At 40.5% G+C, this 20,001-nt stretch overlaps 1 protein-coding gene across 6 annotated transcripts in view; it reads right to left on the bottom strand.

Annotated features, from left to right (window-relative positions):
* The window catches only part of SNX25 (sorting nexin 25), a 180,155-nt gene that overhangs the window by 56,075 nt on the left and 104,079 nt on the right, over nucleotides 1-20,001 (bottom strand). For all 6 annotated transcript variants that reach the window (XM_038398924.2, XM_038398923.2, XM_038398921.2 and 3 more), the window contains one exon: nucleotides 9,207-9,397. In XM_038398924.2, coding sequence (XP_038254852.1) covers nucleotides 9,207-9,397 — 191 coding nt within the window. The remainder of the gene's footprint in view (nucleotides 1-9,206; nucleotides 9,398-20,001) is intronic.

Raw genomic sequence — 20,001 nt, 5'->3', positions numbered from 1 at the left:
CTATAGTGGTCCCCATGTCTGACTGACAGACTTCCTTTCTCTCTCTGATCTTATAAAAAGAAAAGAAGTACTTGTGACACCTTACAGACTAACAAATTTATTTCAGCATAAGCTTTCATGAGCTACAGCTCACTTCATTGGATCCATGCAATGGAAAATACAGTAGGCGGATTTTATATACACAGAGAACATGAAACAATGGGTGTTACCATGCACACTGTAATGAGAGTGATCAGATAAGGTGAGCTATTACCAGCAGAAGAAAAAAAAAACCTTTTGTAGTGATAATCAAGGTGGGCCATTTCCAGCAGTTGACAAGAACGTGTGAGGAACAGTAGGGGGGAAAAATAAACATGGGGAAATAGTTTTACTTTGTGTAATGACACATCTACCTCCAGTCTTTACTCAAGCCTAATTTAATGGTGTCCAGTTTGCAAATTAATTCCAATTCAGCAATCTCTCATTAGAGTCTGTTTTTGAAGTTTTTTTGTTGTAATATTGCCACTTTTATGGCCCAGGAGACTTCCTTGAAGAATGGCCACCTGACAAGCATAGAGCTGAGCAATGCACTTTAAAGGGAAAAGCACCATTCCTTTTCTTGTTCATTCACTGACCTCATCGGTGACATGCAGACAACCAAGCTTCTTTTAAATTTTCCCTTTACTTAAGAAGCATTTACACTGCTCCTGAAGTAGGTTTTTGAGTCAAATCTAAACTCTAACAGAAGCCTGTCTGCCTCAAGGCACCAGTGAGGCAAGTAGATGAGTGTTTGTCAGAAGATTTAAAAGACTTTTTTAAAGTGTTTCTGCTGCATGGTGAGAAGTGGGAGGAAGGAAACCAACAAAGGAGATAAAAAACAACCACCTCTACATATGTGCATGCCATCATCTTAAGCGGGGCCCTGTAAGAGTACCATGCAAACTACTGATAAGCTACTTATCACCTTTTCTTCTGAAAGGATCCCAAAGCACTTAAATACTATTTCTATAGGAATAATTTAGCCCATCAATGTGAATGCAGCATGTGTTTAGCAGCAAACAACTTAAAGACATTAAAAATACTGAATCCAGTTGAAACCTGAAGAATAATGTAAGTAGAGTGAGTTGGAATTTTGCCAGGGTGCTGGGGTTATCAGCGCTCCCCATACAAAAAAGCATAATGGGGCTCTTTAATGATCAGAAGCAGTCAGGATCTTTGTTTCACAGCATCCAGCATCACAAGGTTCTCCTCTTAAAAAAAAAAAAAAAAAAAAAAAAAAAAAAGGTCCTTTAGGCAATGTAGCACTCTGTATCAGCCCAATTTTTTGTCCGACTAAGCCCACTTGTTTTGGGTAACATTCAAGTGTTTCATGTTTGCCTCAGTTGCAGTGTTTATTTTTAGTCTCATTTTCAAAAATTTTCTAATTGTGCCATGTCTTCTCTACATTTTTTACAGCACAATCTTTGGGAATTGGCTAGTTCTACTTACATTAAAAAAAACTGTGTGTATTTAGTGAGCTGCTGTCTCTGAGCTCACGCTGTAAATCCACAGTAATCCATTTGCTTCTGTCAAAAAAAGGGCTTATTATTACAGTAATGGTGATCAGAGTATCCAGGAGGAGGACATAAATGACAGTTCTAAGACTAGCCCATGGGCTCAGCTGTAGTGATCTGTATTGGCATATTGCATGCCCCTCCAATCTCTTTCACCTAGAAGGACAGTGGCTGCAATGGGAGAGCAAGGAACGTGGGTATAAAAAGCAAGCAATTCTACAGAACGTAGACAAGAATTCAGAAGTGAATGGGGAGAAAATGCCATCCAAAAAAAAAAAAAAGTTCTCTTCTATTAGAGTCCCTAAAATGGACACTCATTCCATTTTTTTTATTTCTATTGTGTGTGAATTCAGTAATTGTGAAGCTACTGAGCTGAAAAAACAGAGCACTTCACTCTCTCCAGGATTATCTATAGAAGCTGGTACAGCACAGACAGCAAATTAGACTGAATGCTGCATCAATCCTGACGTGGTGGAACCACCTCTGGAGGGAAAGAGTAATTCAGTCCCTTATGTTCATCCAGTCATTGGCCTGTCTGCTAAAATTACCAGCAATGGGGATAATTATTAAACATTAAAACCTGAAAGTAGTAATTCATAACTCTGCTGTGGGACAAGCTGTTGTAATAAATACTCTTTCACAGTGGCAGTTATGTCAGCTTGACACTAGTTTGCATAAGACTCCACAGCTGTTGTCATCTTAAATGTTATTTATGAAGACTGCACTTTTGTAATTAGCAACTGGAAGTGCAAAATGACATCTGTGTGTTTAAAACAATCTAACCGTGTTTACTTAGAAAAAGTCAGTTATTAGGTTTTATTTCTGTGGTAAGATGAGATATTTAAATAACTTTTCCTTTCCAATAATTCCTTTTTTTGTTGTTGTTAACCATCTGGAATATCCTGCAATTAACATACTGTGCATTTTATCTGCTATTTAAATAATTCAGTAAACCATTACTGTCCCAACTGATTAGATCCTTCTAAATATTCTGGGGCATAATCCAAGCCAAGGGCACAATTTAATGTCAGAAGAAAACTAGTCAGAAACGTTACATATTAGATTATGATTTGCCATTCTGCATCCTAACACCACAAAAATTATGATCCTCCAAAGCAGTTCAGTCTTAAATTTACAGTGCGTTGTTAGATTTCATTTCAAATATTTCACTGATAAGAAATATGATCTAGGGGAATGAGCACTGGACTGCGAATCAGTTCCCCAGTTCGAATCACTCCATCAATGAGATTCTGTGTCACAATCACTTAGTCTTGCTACTTCTATTTACCTACCTTTAAAATGAAAATAATCCTTACCAAGCAACCTCAGAGCAATTGTTCAGCGGATTAGTTGCAAACTGCTTTGTAGATGTAAGGTGCCATAACAGCTAAATATTGTTAGCTAAGATGCATGGTCACTTCTTCCATCACAAAGGTAAGATCATTATTTGTTTTTAATTATCAAAAATATTAGAGAAAATTCTCGTAGTTTAAGAGATCTGATGAAATCTCAGTCTACTTCAAAACAACTCAACATGCCTATTGTGTTTTTCATCTCTTTTCTCATTCCTTATTAAAGAAGGTATACAAATGAAAGAACAATCTTTGTTCCTTAAGAGTGCACCAGTTTCTACACATGCTTGGTCTCTACCTTACTAAATGATAATAGTTAGCTCTTCTGTGGCATAGTGTTTCTATCTATAGATTACAAAGATGTACATTTTACAGATGGGGAAGTGGAGGCAAAGAGGGTGAAGTCACTTGTTTAGGGTCACTGAGTAAGTCACTGGCACAGTTGGAACTAGAACCCAAAGGACTCGGCTCCCAGTTCAGGCCCATCTATCCAGTGGACCATGTTACCTCCCTAAATTTTAATTCCTTCATGGTACAATAATTTCTACAGCAAATCAGTCATGATGCCATAGAAAATTAGGACTTCAAGCAAAAAAAAGAACCACTTACAGTTTAAATCTTAAGAAGCAGATTACATGAAAACACACAAGTGAATAAAGAATAAACTAAGAAATACTGACAAATGATATTCAGTTTTTTCATAAGGCATCAGTAAAGGAGATCTTTAAAAAAGTCAAACAAGAACAAAAATATCAATATTTTAATCATCATTCATCACAATAAATGACAAGGAAGTAGATTTTATGACTGAGCTAAATGTTCGTGATTATTTTGCAGGACTGGACTACAACATGCACACAATTCAAGACCTATACAGCTGAGAATCCCTATGTTCGCACTACACTATCCTTCTGTTTTGAAGAGACAGGATATCGAACCCTGCTTTGAAATGTTCCCTGAGGGATTCCTGTATGTTTCAGTATCACTGTTGCTCACTATCAACCCTGATTAGAGGACAGACGGAATTTACTCTGGTACACATACACATTCTCAAACCAACATACATTGAGTAGATCTAATCTTACATCTATCGGCCTCAACGGTGACCCTTTAAGTCTTTTTAACTCTGAAGCAGCTTCAAGGTTGAGGAGAAAACTAAGCAGCAACCTTTATCTCTGCTTGAAGACAATGGTTAAAGCAAAGTACACAGAACTTTTTGTCCCTCGCAATTCTGAACAATCCAAGACCTGGTGATTATACAGTAGGTAAGACAAAAGTGAAATCATTATTTTATTGTGAACTGTCAATCCAACGTGCCCATGGCCTGCCCAGTGCTATTTGTAGGGCTCTGTACTACAAATTAAATGCAACAGTACTTAAAAAAAACAAAAACAAAAAAAAACTAGAAATCTTTAAGATTCTCTGAAGTTTGTATATTGACCTACAAGTAAAATGTATGTGTTTTATAACCAGCCTTGCTTTTGCTGTCAGAGAAGCAAGTATAATTATGGATCTTCGTTTTTTTCATTCCTTTAATCTACAACACAAGTACTACTACACAATAGACCATGGTTTCCCCACATACACACTGACCTATTCATGAAACAATGAAGTACAGCTAGTAACTGTTTCCTGAGCTATAGCAGACTTTGTGCTTTAGAGAAGAGAGCTACCAGAGGAGAGTTTAGTGAACAGAAATCTAGTTGCTATGAGGATTTTCTGATAGGAGGATGGTATTTATAGTCTGGTAAGAGGACCTCTGTTTTGATACCCTCCCTTTTTTGGGAAACAGAACAATAGAAAGTGAATGATACAGGAAAGATACCCCCATGATGCAAGTTAATAATCATGATATGATCCCACGTAAAGGATATTGTTTGTACCTTGATTACAATAATGCTTTGTTTAAAAAAGCAAATCATCAATACCTTAAAAACCTTTGGTTTTGTGGCAATAGATAGACCCACCATATTGACTAGCAATCGAGGATTACTGAGCATTTATCATTTAAGGAGCTCTGGCTATTTTCCCTACCATTTACTCTGGGAAGAAATCCAAGCAAAACGCATACTTTCAGACTAACACATTACTTATCTGCCGTGATCTTTTTTACTTTAGCATATATAAGAGGCAATGAGGGAGGGAAAGGGATAAGAGTTTTAAGCCCTTTCCCTTTATGCCATCCTTACAGGTTATCCAGATATAAAGATAACTTGTGACAAATAGCATGGGGAAAAGAGGCTGGAGTATCAGAAATCACAATCAAAGTGTGGTCACTTACAACAAAGAATCAGGTTTCAGAGTAGCAGCCGTGTTAGTCTGTATTCGCAAAAAGAAAAAGAGTACTTGTGGCACCTTAGAGACTAACAAATTTATTTGAGCATAAGCTTTCGTGAGCTACAGCTCACTCAATGTATATACCTTGTCTGTGGTGGAGGCAAGCTAATTTTTTCTATTCCACTACAATTTTCACTCAGCCATCATCAGCAGAATGGTTATGCAGTCAGGTTGTCTTTGCCTGAGAGCAAACTCAAATGGTTTCTGACTGGGAGGAGTTTCTCATCCATTTTGTAGTTTGATTGAAATCAAGACTGCAAGTGCTCCATGGACCACTGGTGGTTCACAGAACATAGTTTGGGAATCAATCAGCTAAAGACTCTGTACAACACTCCTTCTTGATAAGACAATGTAACTACTGTGCAGAGTGCAGCTTAAAGATGATGTAAATCATTTCTTCAATGAATACTAGACAACAAGAACTTGATCAGACTACTGCATTGCTGTGCAGGTGTGATTTTTTAGAAAAAGGACAAAGATCTTAAATAGATTATAAAGTGTATATTATATTCTACTTTAATTCAAAGGGCATACTTTTCTGGAACCAAATATTATAACCAATATAGCAGAAGGGTCAGTGTGATGTTTCATTCCATATTCTTTATGAAAATATGCTTATGATATAAATACGACATAACTGAGATATACTTTATGCAAGATGGATCTTGTAAGATATCATTGGAAAGGTTATGATTTACTGAGTGTGATTATTCAATTTGTATGCCTGTATCATTTCTGTATCTGAAGTTAGGAATATTGACTACGTATCTGTATTTCAACTATGCTACCTTGGGTGACGCCCACTGCTAACACTTCAGGTACAACAATGGAAAAGCCAGACAGGGCGCATGGCCCATCAGTGAGGACAATGGACTGTGAAAAGGCTTGGCCTTCCTGCAGATGCTCCATACTGCCAGTGACTCCTAGACATTACGATACTACTGAGTCAGGTGGTCTTGTCACCGGATACTAAACATTACCTGGGACTTCTTGTAACTTTCCACTGAAGAGACGGGGGGTCAAGTTTGGGAAACAAAGGATTCCCACCTTATGTAAATCCTATTTAAGGGTGGGGAGGAAGGCAAACAAGACTCCTCCTCTCCATGGTTGTCTGCCCAAGAAGAAAGACTGCTAAAGCAACCTGAAGGGAAGGCAAGGGGGAGTCCAGACTGAGACAGGGGTCTAGTCTGAAAAGGAATATAACTGGAATTCTGAACCACAGAAACATTGCAAAGTGCCTGCAACAATATCTAGGGTGAGAAATACTATTTGTAACCAATTTCTTTGGTGACACTAGCTGTGTACATGTTTGATTTTATTTGCATAGTAATCTGCTTTGTTCTGTTTGTTACCCCTTTTACCACTTAAAATCTGCCTTTTATAGTTAATAAAATTTGTCTGGTTTAATAATAAACCCAGTTTCTGTAATTTCTAACTGGGGGGACAAGAAGCATGCACACCTCTCTCCACATTGAGGGAGGGGGGTGAATTTAATAAAACCTTTGGGTTTGTACCCCTTAAAGGAGCAAGCACCAGAGTGTTGGAGCAAGTTCCTTAAGCTGAGTCTTCCCAGAGCTGATCTGCAGCTGGGTGTGGCCCTGCCTATGTGTGTATTAGAGGAGGCTTTAATAGCCTGCCTCAGCAAGACAGGTAAAAGGGGGCCCACACTGGCAGAACAGGTAGACTCAGTGGTATCTCAGCACATCAGGTGACTTCGCAAGGGGTCCAACCCATCATAGTCAGTATCGCAGCTAACTACAAAAGACTGATTTAGCCAACATCTAGTTAAAAACACACCCGTTTACTTTCAAATTCAGGGCCTAGCCAGAGCAATCAGATTCAGATCCTTGCAATAAGATGTTTGTATATTGACCTACAAGTAAAATACAGCTGTTTTATAACCAACATTGCTTTTGCTGTGAAAATTATGCTTTTTACTGAGCATAATTTTTTCTCTTAGCTTTTTCATGCCTTTAATCTGCAATATGAGAACAGGAACCCTGACTTCACTTCCAAATTAATACTATAACTGAAGTATTTATTACATGACATTTACAAATACGACACATCTATCCCACCAAAGAGGAAGGTTGTGTGGCAGTGACTAAAGTATAATTCTAAGCTATTAGTCAACTCATTCTTAATTTAAATAGTACAACATACTCCTCAAGTCCATTCGTCTAGTTCAAGCATCTACAACACACTTCAATATTACCCCAAATACAGCAATAAATATCTGTTCTTGAAATACTGTAATAGGAAAAAAGCAAACGTGGTGTTTCATATACATTTATTGGCTATTCTTTAAACAATGTAGTACCTTAAAAGGCTACTGGAATGACCTGGCTCTCGCTCTCTCTCTCTTTCTCTCTCTCTCTCTTTTTTTTTTTTTAAAGAAAGATGCGGGAGTAATAAGCCAATATTAATTCATTTTGTTAAACAAAAACAAAATAAAGAGAAGCCCTGCCACATGCTGGATATTTTTACCTATGTCCTCAGCAGGGGCTGGGCCAATATCTGGGGCATTGCTGGCTACTTGTAAATACAAGTTTGAACTGCTGCTATTGCTAAGATGGAGAGAGCACACAGGGAAGCACTGCCAATCAAAGTGCGCTCCCTCCCAGAGCTGAGCTATGCAGTCTAACCCCACCAGTGGGCATCTGATCTACAACCAAGGATTCTATGCTGTGCTTCTCTTCTGCCCAGCTTTGGGGAGGCGGAGGGGGGAATTGTTGGGTCTTGTCCTTTCAGAATATCAAAGGCTTAGAGATGGGCAGTTCTAGTTCAACTCTGGTACTGCTGCTGCCACCACCAACATGGCAAATACCTATGATTGACAGTGGCTTTACTCCTGTGAGTAGAGTCATTAATTTAAAATAAGACTGCTCACATTCACCACTGTTTGCAGGAGCTGACCCACAGTTAACAATACCCAGCAGTGGGTAGGGCACCCCCTTAGAAGAGGTGGAAGTGATTTGTGGGCCTGTAAAACAGGTTACATTAACAACAGGATCTCTCTGCTTCTGAAATAGATCAAGACTGGCCTACCACTTCCTATGACAGATGCTTTTCTATAAACATATTTTAAACAGGAAGGAAAAAGAAAACAAACCCTTTTCCTCTCAGACTTTAGCTTTTTACTTTTCTACACTTACTATAAAATGGTATATTGCCATCTTCAGTAAGAAATATTTTCCAGCAATGGAATTTTTTTTTCTGATCCTCAACCAAGTTACAATTATTACAACAATTTAATGAACTTAAAGAGACACCTGCATAAAGACTAACATTTCTCTCTCTCTTACCTACATAAAAAAATGTAGTATTTTATTTTTAACTGCAATATTCCAATTACTGAGCTTAGTCCAAAGGGCACAGAAAGTAGAGTACATAAATTATTAGCCCTATTACACTTTATTATCTAAGATAATAAACTGGAATTTTCATTTTTGTAGCTGTTGGCTAATGCAATAACATATTTCCAAGACCTACTGTACAAAGATGTTGAGATTTCTGATTTGGTCAATAGTCTTACTGAACCTCTTCCATAATGGTTGCCCTTGAAAAATGCCAGTTGCCTTAGACAACTAAAATATTCAAGGTATTTCCTATAATAAATATAGGGAGGACCAAGGAATATTGCAGATATGGAGGTAATCTTATAAAGACCACCACTGTAAGTGTGTCTCATTCTGCTATATAGGGCAAGTCTCAAAATTTAGCAATCTCATGAGCTGAAGAACCTGTTATGAAGTTCTATATACAGACAATACCAGTACCATGTATTTAACACATTACGATATATTTTGCAAGGTAACTATTGCCATAATTTCCCAACACTGAAACAAATATAACATGAAACAATTGTACTAACATGTTTCTCTTGGATAATCTCGTTTATAATTAAAAGTGACGTATAAAGTGATCAAATACTAACACCTGGAAAATTTTCATTCTAGCCTTATACACACTATGTAATACTTACCTTCTGGCTCTGAAGGCCATCACCCTCATCAGATATACCATCCTCCTGCTGGTCATAAGCCGGACCTCCTAGAAGCCTTATTCTCTTCTCACACTGCTTCTTTGCCACAGTCAGCTGATTAATGTACCTTTTCACATTGCGGGCCCTCAAGAGGTCAGCTTTCATTGCAGCAGTTTCTTTACCTTTAGTATCTATGATAAACAGCAGAGAAGTAAGAAGTTATCTTTCACAACTGAAAACTTCAGATTACATATTTCTGAAGTGTTTGTCATTCAACATGTAACTGGATATTGAAGTAAAAATGCTTCCAAAACAGACCGGTGGCTAATAAAGTATGTTCTGGGATATCTACACTAACACAGCAAATGTACATATAAAATAGTTAAGAGAAAAATCATGCAAATATATGAAGTATTTAAACACAACTCCACATATCTGTCATCTGACCTCATCCAGGACTGCATCCCTGTTATTCCAGTATCTACTTAAGAGACGGATTTGCCGATGAAACCCACTCAAAACAAAGTCCTTTAAGACTATACCAAGACTGGAAAATATGTTGCTAAATTTGCGATGACTTGGGAAAAATATTTTAAAAATTCAATAGAATGAGGCTTGTGCATAAAACATAAGCATTCCGAGTGCTTCAAGTTTCCACACTTCCGCATTACACCTTCTCCGTAGTTTTAAAAATGCCTAGTTAAAAACATAGATAAAAACCAGCACTGAAAATTATTCTTGTACTATGCCTGAATGTGAACAACTCCTGCAAATCCATTCTGTTTGTTAAAAAGTACAATGCTGTTGCTCAATCACAAAACTTCTTATACTTGTGCAAGCATATAAAATATGCTTTTTTTAAATGTAACGAGCTCTGCAGCAAGCTACATGGACAATTCAGGTTGTAAACAACTCAGGATTAAGCCAGTATTCAGGGATGAATGGTTAGTTCTTTATCCATTTGACCATGTTTTTATAATGTGGGAATACTAGAAAATCCAGTTATAGAGAAGAATATAGTGTTTTATTTTTAAAAAAACAGTTGCCTCAAAGAAATAACCACATCGGAAGAAGTATATATGCAAGTGTGCTACAGGGAAAGCCCATATGAATGATTTTAAACTCACATTTTCAATTAGCAAAAAGAAAAGGAGTACTTGTGGCACCTTAGAGACTAACAAATTTATTAGAGCATAAGCTTTCATGAGCTACAGCTCACTTGTAAAATGCATCCGATGAAGTGAGCTGTAGCTCACGAAAGCTTATGCTCTAATAAATTTGTTAGTCTCTAAGGTGCCACAAGTACTCCTTTTCTTTTTGCGAATACAGACTAACCCGGCTGCAACTCTGAAACCTGTCATTTTCAATTAGGTTTCAAATACATTAAAGATTCATCTTACAATCGGAGTATTATTTTTGTCTACTTTAAAAAAAACAGAAAGCCTTCCACCTACCTTCATTATATAATAATATTTACATATACACATAGTGATGATGGATGGGAGGCTTTCTGGGTTAACCAAACATATACACACACACAAAAATACATATATACATCCGTGTGTGTGACAGAGACAGGTAGCCATAGATCTGGAGCTGCTCTATAATAATTTGTCTGAATATTATCTGTTGCCTGTTTATTGGGGAGTTTTCTATATGACTATGTTGGTTTAATCTCAGCAAGAGTTTGTCTGGAAAAAAACAGGCAGGCAGGCAGGCAGGCAAAGAATAGCTCAAGACAGCCATCTCTCAAACACTTAGTAGTTGTTAATGAACAGCAAGAGAACTATTAGTTTTTGATAATTTTGCCTCCACCTCAAGCCACCCTACAAAGCTGATTTTGACCAGGACAGGAAGAGGCCAAGGAACATATAACTGTAATGGAACTTAAAAGGCCACTGTCTCAAGAAATCAGTTATTTCGGGGAACCTGACAGAGACACAGGGACCCACTGTCTAGGTCACCATCACAGAATGGTAGTGTGCAAGTACAGATTGACCTGCATGTAGACTGTTTTGAAATCCTTTTTTCTGCAATATTTTGTTCCTACTGCTAAGATAAATAATGCTTTGGCTTTAAGAAGGCTGTCTGATCATAGTATACCACTGGCTACAGACTCCCAAAGGGAAGAAATGCACATGTCCAAACTCAATAGGACCTGCTAGGTAAAAATGCTGGATACCAAGTACTGTAGCCTGGAGTCTGGTCTACGAGTGGGAGAATTGTGCAATTCCACTGTAGGATAGGTGAACACATTAGGCCAAATGCATAAGAGGGTGCACTAGAGAGACCACAAAGGGGTAGCTAGCCATGTAACTGTGGGTACGTGAAAGCAAGAATACGCATGCACGCACACAGAGGGTAAGCATTAATAAAAGGGAGGGAGGGTGAGAGAATGAGCGAGAGAGCAAACACCCGTGCACATGGAGGGAGAGCATTAATAAAAGGGTGGCAGGAAGCCTTTTAGTTTAATAATTGGTGTTGTTTTGGTGTTTGACACAAAACATTTGGGCTGCAATCATTCAAACTGTCATTATCAGAATGTTTTTGTTTTATCTTATGGCTTGCAGTGTGAATGACAAGTGATAGATTTTAAATTTGGCACCTCCCAATCCCTGTCAAAATTCTTTGTTCATTGTACATTTTGCAATTTGGGTAGGGGGGGCATATTGTACATCAAGTCTTTTCCCCCCCTCTCCTCCACTTCTCCCTTTCACATATGCGGTAACTTTTAACCAGGAGAGTGAAACAATAAATTAAATGCTCTGTTGACTCAGATAAGACTGCACACCATGGAGACAGATGGCTCATTTTTGATAGTGAACTCATTTTGTCTTCTGCTTGAATGAGTATCATCACTATAATTGACTATTTACATGGCATCATGGATTTGCTTGACACTTGATAACACAAAGTCCTTATATTCTAAGGCAGTGTTTCCCAAACTTGGGACACCGCTTGTTCAGGGAAAGCCCCTGACGGGCTGGGCCCGTTTGTTTACCTGTCGCGTGCGCAGGTTCGGCCAATTGTGGCTACCACTGACCGCTCCAGGCCAACGGGGGCTATGGGAAGCAGCGGCCAGTATGCCCCTCAGCCCGCGCTGCTTCCCGCAGCCCCCATTGGCCTGTAGCAGTGAACCGCAGCCAGTGGGAGCCACGATCGGTCGAACCTGCAGACGCGGCAGGTAAACAAACCAGCCTGGCCCGCCAGGGGCTTTCCCTGAACAAGCGGTGTCCCACGTTTGGGAACCACTGCTCTAATGTACATAGGTTATACACAGAGTAAAGGCATAAACAGGCAAAGGAGAAGGAAATTGTGGGGTGAGAAAATGGGAAAGTTCTTGCAGCAATAGCTGTGTTTGTATTTTGTGTATGGGTTACAGACAAAGGAATTCAGAGGCTGCATTCATCTTGAGTGATCTTAGGTTAACTTCCTGGGATGTTCCGTTTCATAATACAGTATTAGCATGGTTGGTAGACAGACTGTCAATGGAGAGTGACAGAATGAAGAAGAGTGGCAGAAAAGTGGTGGAAAGCAGTTTTGCTGAAGGATTTGAAGAATAAGGTGAATCAGGTGTAAGCCATGGAGAGGCCGAGTGGTGTCCTGAATGGAAAGTGACAAAAGGAGCATTAATTAACAGAGGTGTAAATTAGTAGTACGAGAGATTCAGAGGGAGCAGAAGAATACTTATGAGATAGGGAAGCTCATGTACCCGAAGATACAAATTCCTCTTATCTATAGGGATATATACCATTTTTAAAGAAGGGGTAGGAAATGGGAAAAACAGAAAAAATGTATCTGAAATAATTACTAATGCAGACAGTTTGCATGGATGATATAACTAATAGGTACAGGTGCAAATATGCCTGAGATACTCTGTTCTGTCTGTATGTAAATGGTGGAAACCATTCCAAAGAAACAGACATTAAAATGGATACAGACGGCAAAACCCAAATAGGCTACAGTAAGATATGAAGCCATTATCACCACATGTGGTGGCTTGTGCTTCTTCTCTTCTGCCCTATCATTTAGGGACAACTGGCGGAGATCGTGATCTTGTGGGGTTCTCTGGGGACAATTCAGAGAGAACCTAGTACTCAAAAATTCATGCTGCAGTCTAGAAAAAGGGAGACTTCTCCTTTCAAAAGTTTAAAATCCAGGAAGCGAGATTACAAAATGGCAGTTACCTCCCCCAGAAAACATGTATAGTTGAACATAAAGGAAACAACTTAAAATTTGCCGATAATCAGGTGAAAGGTCAATGACCACATGGGGGCGTCACCTGAGGAAAACAGGTCAAGGAGAGAAAAACATGTTTGTTTCAAGTACTCCTCTTGAAAGATTTTTGCCCCATCCCTGCCCCTAACAGCATACAATGCATGTTAAAATGAAAGGAATTGAAGGGTTTTTATTTTAAAAAAATATGGGTGAATGTTGTCAATTCTACAGGATTACAAGTGTGCCGTGTTTCTACATGCAAAGGGTGGGGGAGCAGAAACTAGAAGTAAAAAATGTGGAGCTGGCTGGAAAATTTTCGAAGTACTTTTTCATCAGACTTTGCAAGATATTTAGATTTTGATGAATTGGCAGAGTCCTTTTGATTTCAATGAAGCCATTTCAGAACTAAGCAAAATAAAAACAATGTATTTTATTTAATTTAGACTTTCCTGTTTCATTTTAACTCGATGCTGGAAAATTCCATTTCAGTGCAGTGTGTTGGTCACACTTGGCACATGTTCTTTCACTCAATGAATACGTATCGGTTCAGTTTATCTACCTGAACTCACAAGTTTGTTAAAAGTGACTGACTCCAGAAAGGTTTCTTTTGAAATGTGACAAAGGTCTGTTGATCAGGAACACCCCACACCCCACCCCACCCCAACACCCAAAGTAGGAAAAGGAAGAGATGCTAAACAGAGCACAGCTGTTGTGTTGTCGGTATCAGTATTTTTACGCATGGAGATGTGTACTATGTGCGACAAGGAGCCAGGACTGTGCAGCAGTAGTAAGGGAAGTGGCGTTATAGACCCTGGCGCCCATGTAACAAAGAAACAGTTATTATATTACTTTATTAACTGTTAGAACAACAACACAAACAACTATTTTGGGGACTGAAGGCGTTGGGAGGAGGTATATATAAACCAATTTTAAGAAAAGGAGATTGCCTGGGATGCCTCCTCTCCCCTGGGTGGAACCAGGGGAAGATCATTCAGCCAGACTAGCCGTGGGAACCAGCTGGGCTGTAGCATCAGCCCATCACTTCAGGAACCTCTTCTGCTGTTCCTGAAACTGTTCCTGTCGAGGTGCTCCTGGGTCTCCACTTTCCCGAACTATGACCACCTACTGCCACAGTACCCCAGTGTGAGCCTGCAGCTCACTCCCGCCCCACTGAGAGAAGCTCACTCACCTGCTCCCTTCCAGCTTGCAGGCATAGCCACAGGCAGTACCACACCTCCAGGAAAAGACCCAGACGAGGTTCTGGGCAGCTGTACCTGGGCACACAAGGAAGCTGGGTCTGGCGAGTCAGTCCAACGTTGGGGTAGCAGTATGAGGCTGGCAGTTTGGGGACAAAGCCCTCAAGGCACTCCCCACCACCTCTGGCTGCTGCCTCCTTCAGGCGGACCACAGGGCACTGATCCCAGACTCCCTCCCCTGTGAGGTGCCAGGGTCCCCTGCCCTATCACAGAAAAGTGCTCCCATACACTACTCCAGGCACTGCTGCCATTCCAATGAGGCACTTCCTCCTCTACCTCCCCTTTCCCTCTCTCCCTGATCCTCCCCACTCTTCCCACCCATCCTAGGCAAAAAAAAAATTTTATTCTTCAAGTCAGTCAGTCCTACCATTAACATTTCCAACAGCGGAAACATTAAAAGAAGTTCCCACTAGGGAACTTTTAGTTCATGCCAGCATGGTTTATGTGGACCAGTTAGTGGGCAACATGGGAGTGCACTTCAGAAATCACACTCCTGTAGCGTGCAGGGATGCTCCGTGTTGATGTGCCAAAAGTCAAATGCTTTACGGAAGTCCAAGTCTGCTATGTCAGCAAATAGAAGACTTTATTCCCGCCCTTTCTGTTATTTCCTTACGTGTTCTCCCTTACTTACAATATTAAATGCTACATTTATTGTTCTAAAATCTGGACAATTAATACCACAGCAATGGATGCAATATAAAGACCTAGATAAAGACAGATAAAACTAGATATGTAGTTCTTACAAAAAGATTAAGTAAAGTGTATTCTACTGTTTAATGAATATCTGCTCCTTTTGATAGAAAGAGCATAAAGGAAAAGTGTGTCTGTATTTAAATGCTAGATTATATTGCCAAAAAAAAAATCTTGCTTTTCACAACACTGCTTTGTGAAACTAGTGGATTTGTTACTGACACCACCAGCTCCAGCTGCTGTGGTATTAACCAACTGGTTAATATGGAAGTTTCATATACACACAGCACTGTATGTATTTTTTGCAAGACCCCTCGAGTTGAGCACACACAATACTTACTTAATGCCATGCTAAAATATATAAGTGGTAAAAAAACTAATTAACATTTTAAGATGAAGGTAAACAGTGACTAACCCTCACTGCAGCATTTACTGATCATCATAAACCTCTGTAAACTTTTTGAGACCGAACTTCACATTTTTAAAGCCTGCCTGGGCCTAGAAAAGTATTTACTCAATTCTGAAAATGCCAATTGACCTCAAGTTGGAAAATACAGTAAACAGGGTTCTTTCACAAGCCCATGACAAAACAGCTAAAATAAAGGTAAAACTAATTTTTTTGAGCTTAAGGAAGAGAATGAGTAATAGAACTCCAGTGAAAACACAGAGAGAGGTCCTGTAGAGGAAAAAACTTAGGCTAATATTAGTTTTGTTGTTTAAGTGAGCAATAAAGGCAAACTTCTGGAAGGGAGTGAGTTTGCACTATTCTCCAATGAGCTTCCAACATGCATATCCTCTGTTTGGAGCAGGGTGGGAACTCCTCACCTCCAAAGTTATGTGAGCATGTGCCCAATGACAGGCATCTGTCCAACTGAACAGTAGAAAAACAATCTCTATTACCACCACTAGCATGTTTGGAAGATCTCAGTCAGAAAGAAAGATAAGATTCAGTGAAACTGCTTTTGGAAATGTGCATTAGAACCAACAATGGTTATGTCTAGGTCAGATGCACTATAACCCAAACCCTGATCTGCAGGAACTATTCTCTCTCTACGTACAGAATTGAAAGTAGTACCCATGCTAGCACAACCATAGTTCTCTGAGCACAGCCTATCACCACTACAAAAACAAAGAGGGGAGTTCATGCTTGAGTTTTGTTAGAATTAAAATCCAATAGTGTCTATCCTGTGCTGAAGATGTAAAGTGCTAGATGAGTACTGATATTATTACATCCTGACCTACTGGCTAGCAAAAAAAATAAAAGTACATACTTCAAGTCAGACTGAAGACTGAGCTTCAGAGTAAATGATTTCTAAAATGTTTTTATAGCTGGCTGTTTAAGTATTCTCCCCACAAACAGTCCTGCTGCAACAGTTCTGCTTCTACATTAGTCCTTAACCCTGCCTATAAATACAAATATCTTTATACTTGGTGGGAATGCTCACCCTGAGAAACCTTCTAGTTCTGCAACAAGGATTTCTTGGGGAGAGTTCCCTTTCAGGCCACACTTTCTCAGTCCCTGCTGGGAAGGGAGTGATTTTGTCAACTGTGATGCCATTTGGACAATTAAAATGCAGTGTTTGAAAAACTCTGAAGAGTGTGTTTTTTCCAGTCCTCCTAGGATGGATGTTTCTGCTCATGCAAGAGTCATGTGGAAGGTAGGGAACTGAAAATTGGTGGGTGATGCTACAAGCCTTGCTAGGCTGCTGGCAAAAACTGTAAGTAGAGATCCAGTTAATTGTAAGCTATTTGGAACAAGGACTGTATCTTCATATTGGTTGGTACACCATCTAACAAAAGGGTCCTGGTTTGGGCCTCCTTGCGCTAATGTTATACAATAATAATAATTAATAACAGAAGAAACAAATGCTGAACCGACAGAGTAAAAGAGTTGTACTTTTTTGAAAACACATTTTTAGATTATGAACCACCCATTAGATTATTAACAGAAATCAGTTGAAAAGTTTACTATTTGAAATTTTACTCTATCCTTACTTTCTGAATCTCTCTTTTAATTTGGACAATGAATATATACACAGTTTTATTTTTGTCTCTTGCCAGTTTCTAGTCAATTTCATTTTCTGGTTCTCTCCCGCTCACATAATGCTACAATGCCTATGCCCTAGTCTACACTAGGAGTTGAGGTCGAATTTAGCAGCGTTAAATCGATTTAACCTGAACCTGTCCACACAACGAAGCCCTTTTTTTCAACTTATATGGTTCTTAAATTCAATTTCTTTACTCCACCCCTGATAAGGGGATTAGCGCTGAAATCGGCCTTGCTGGGTCGAATTTGGGGTAGTGTGGATGCAATTTGACGATATTGGCCTCCGGGAGCTATCCCAGAGTGCTCCATTGTGACTGCTCTGGACAGCACTCTCATCTCAGATGTACTGGCCAGGTAGACAGGAAAAGGCCTGCGAACTTTTGAATCTCATTTCCTGTTTGGCCAGCATGGCAAGCTGCAGATGAGTGCAGAGCTCATCAACAGAGGTGACGATGATGGAGTCCCAGAATCGCAAAAGAACTCCAGCATGGACCAAATGGGAGGTACGGGATCTGATCGCTGTATGGGGAGAGGAATCTGTGCGATCAGAACTCAGTTCCAGTTTTCAAAATGCCAAAACATTTGTCAAAATCTCCCAGAGCATGAAGGACAGAGGCCATAATAGGGACCCGAAGCAGTGCCACATAAAACTTAAGGAGCTGAGGCAAGCCCACCAGAAAACCAGAGAGGCAAATGGCCGCTTCAGGTCAGAGGCCCAAACATGCCGCTTCTATGATGATCCATTTTATGCATGCCATTTTAGGGAGTTCAGCCACCACTACCCCAACTGTGTGCTTTGACTCCTTCAATGGAGAGGGAGGCAACACGGAAGCAGGTTTTGGGGACAAGGAAGATAGCTCACAGCAAGCAAGCGGAGAAACTGGTTTTCCTGACAGCCAGAACTGTTTCTCACTCTGGACCCGGAGCCAGTACCCCCCCGAACCCACCCAAGGCTGCCTCCCGGACCCGCCAGGCAGAGAAAGGACCTCTGGTGAGTGTACCTTCTTAAATAGTATACATGGTTTAAAAGCAAGCATGTTTAATGATTAATTTGCCCTGGCATTCGCGGCCAGTACAGCTACTGGAAAAGTCTGTTAATGTGTCTGGGGATGGAGCAGAAATCCTCCAGAGACATCTCCATAAAGCTCTCCTGGATGTACTCCCAAAGCCTTTGCAAAAGGTTTCTGGGGAAGGCAGCCTTATTCCATCCACCATGGTAGGACACTTTACCACTCCAGGCCAGTAGCACGTAGTCGGGAATCATTGCAGAACAAAGCATTGCAGTGTATGTTTGCTGGCGTTCAAATAACATCTGTTCTTTATCTCTCTGTGTTATCCTCAGGAGAGTGATATCATTCATGGTCACCTGGTTGAAATAGGGTGCTTTTCTTAAGGGGACATTCAGAGGTGCCCATTCCTGCTGGGCTGTTTGCCTGTGGCTGAACAGAAATGTTCCCTGTTGCTAGCCACGGGGAGGAGAGAGGGGTTAGCCAAGCAGTGGGGGGAGGCAAAATGTGACCTTGGAATGAAAGCACATGTGCTATTTATGTAATGTTAACAGCAAGGTTTACCATGAAAGAGTGTACCATTGTTCTATAAAATGTGTCTTTTTAAATACCACTGTCCCTTTTTTTTCCCTCCACCAGCTGCATGTGTTTCAAGGATCACAGGATCTTCTCCTTCCCAGAGGCTAGCGAAGATTAGAAGGTGAAAAAAAACGCACTCGCAATGAAATGTTCTCGGAGCTCATGCTGTCCTCCCACAGTGACAGAGCACAGACGAATGCATGGAGGCAGACAATGTCAGTGCAGAAAAGCACAAAATGACTGGGAGGAGAGGTGGCAGGCTGAAGAGAGGGCAGAACCTGAAAGGTGGCGGCAGCGTGATGAGAGGAGGCAGGATTCAATGCTGAGGCTGCTGGAGGATCAAACTAATATGCTCTAGCATATGGCTGAGCTGCAGGAAAGGCAGCTGGAGCACAGACCGCCGCTATAGCCCCTGTGTATCCAACCACCCTCCTCCCCAAGTTCCATAGCCTCCTCACCCAGACACCCAAGAAAACGGTGGGTGGGCCTCCGGCCACCCAGCCACTCCACCACAGAGGATTGCCCAAGCAACAGAAGGCTGGCATTCAAAAACTTTTAAAGTGCTGTGTGGCCTTGTCCTTCGCTCCTCCATCACCCCACCTGGTGCTTCCCTCCTTCAACACCCCTCCCGGGCTATCTTGGCAGTTATAGCACTATTTGTGTGATGAATTAATAAAGAATGCATGAATGTGAAGCAACAATGACTTTATTGCCTCTGCAAGCGGTGATCGAAGGGGGGGAGGGGGACGGTGGTTACCTTACAGGGAAGTAGAGTGAACCAAGGGGGGGGTTCCATCAAGCAGAAACAAACAGAACTTTCACACCGTAGCCTGGCCAGTCTTGAAACTGGTTTTCAAAGCTTCTCTGATGCGCACCGGCCCCTCCTGTGCTCTTCTAACAACTCTGGTGTCTGGCTGCGCGTAACCAGCGGCCAGGCGATTTGCCTCAACCTCCTACCCCGCCATAAATGTCTCCCCCTTACTCATAGATATTGTGGA

This window comes from Dermochelys coriacea, chromosome 4 (assembly GCF_009764565.3).
Source record: "Dermochelys coriacea isolate rDerCor1 chromosome 4, rDerCor1.pri.v4, whole genome shotgun sequence".
In the NCBI taxonomy this organism is placed as follows: domain Eukaryota; kingdom Metazoa; phylum Chordata; order Testudines; family Dermochelyidae; genus Dermochelys; species Dermochelys coriacea.
This window is presented reverse-complemented; position numbering and strand designations above follow the sequence as displayed.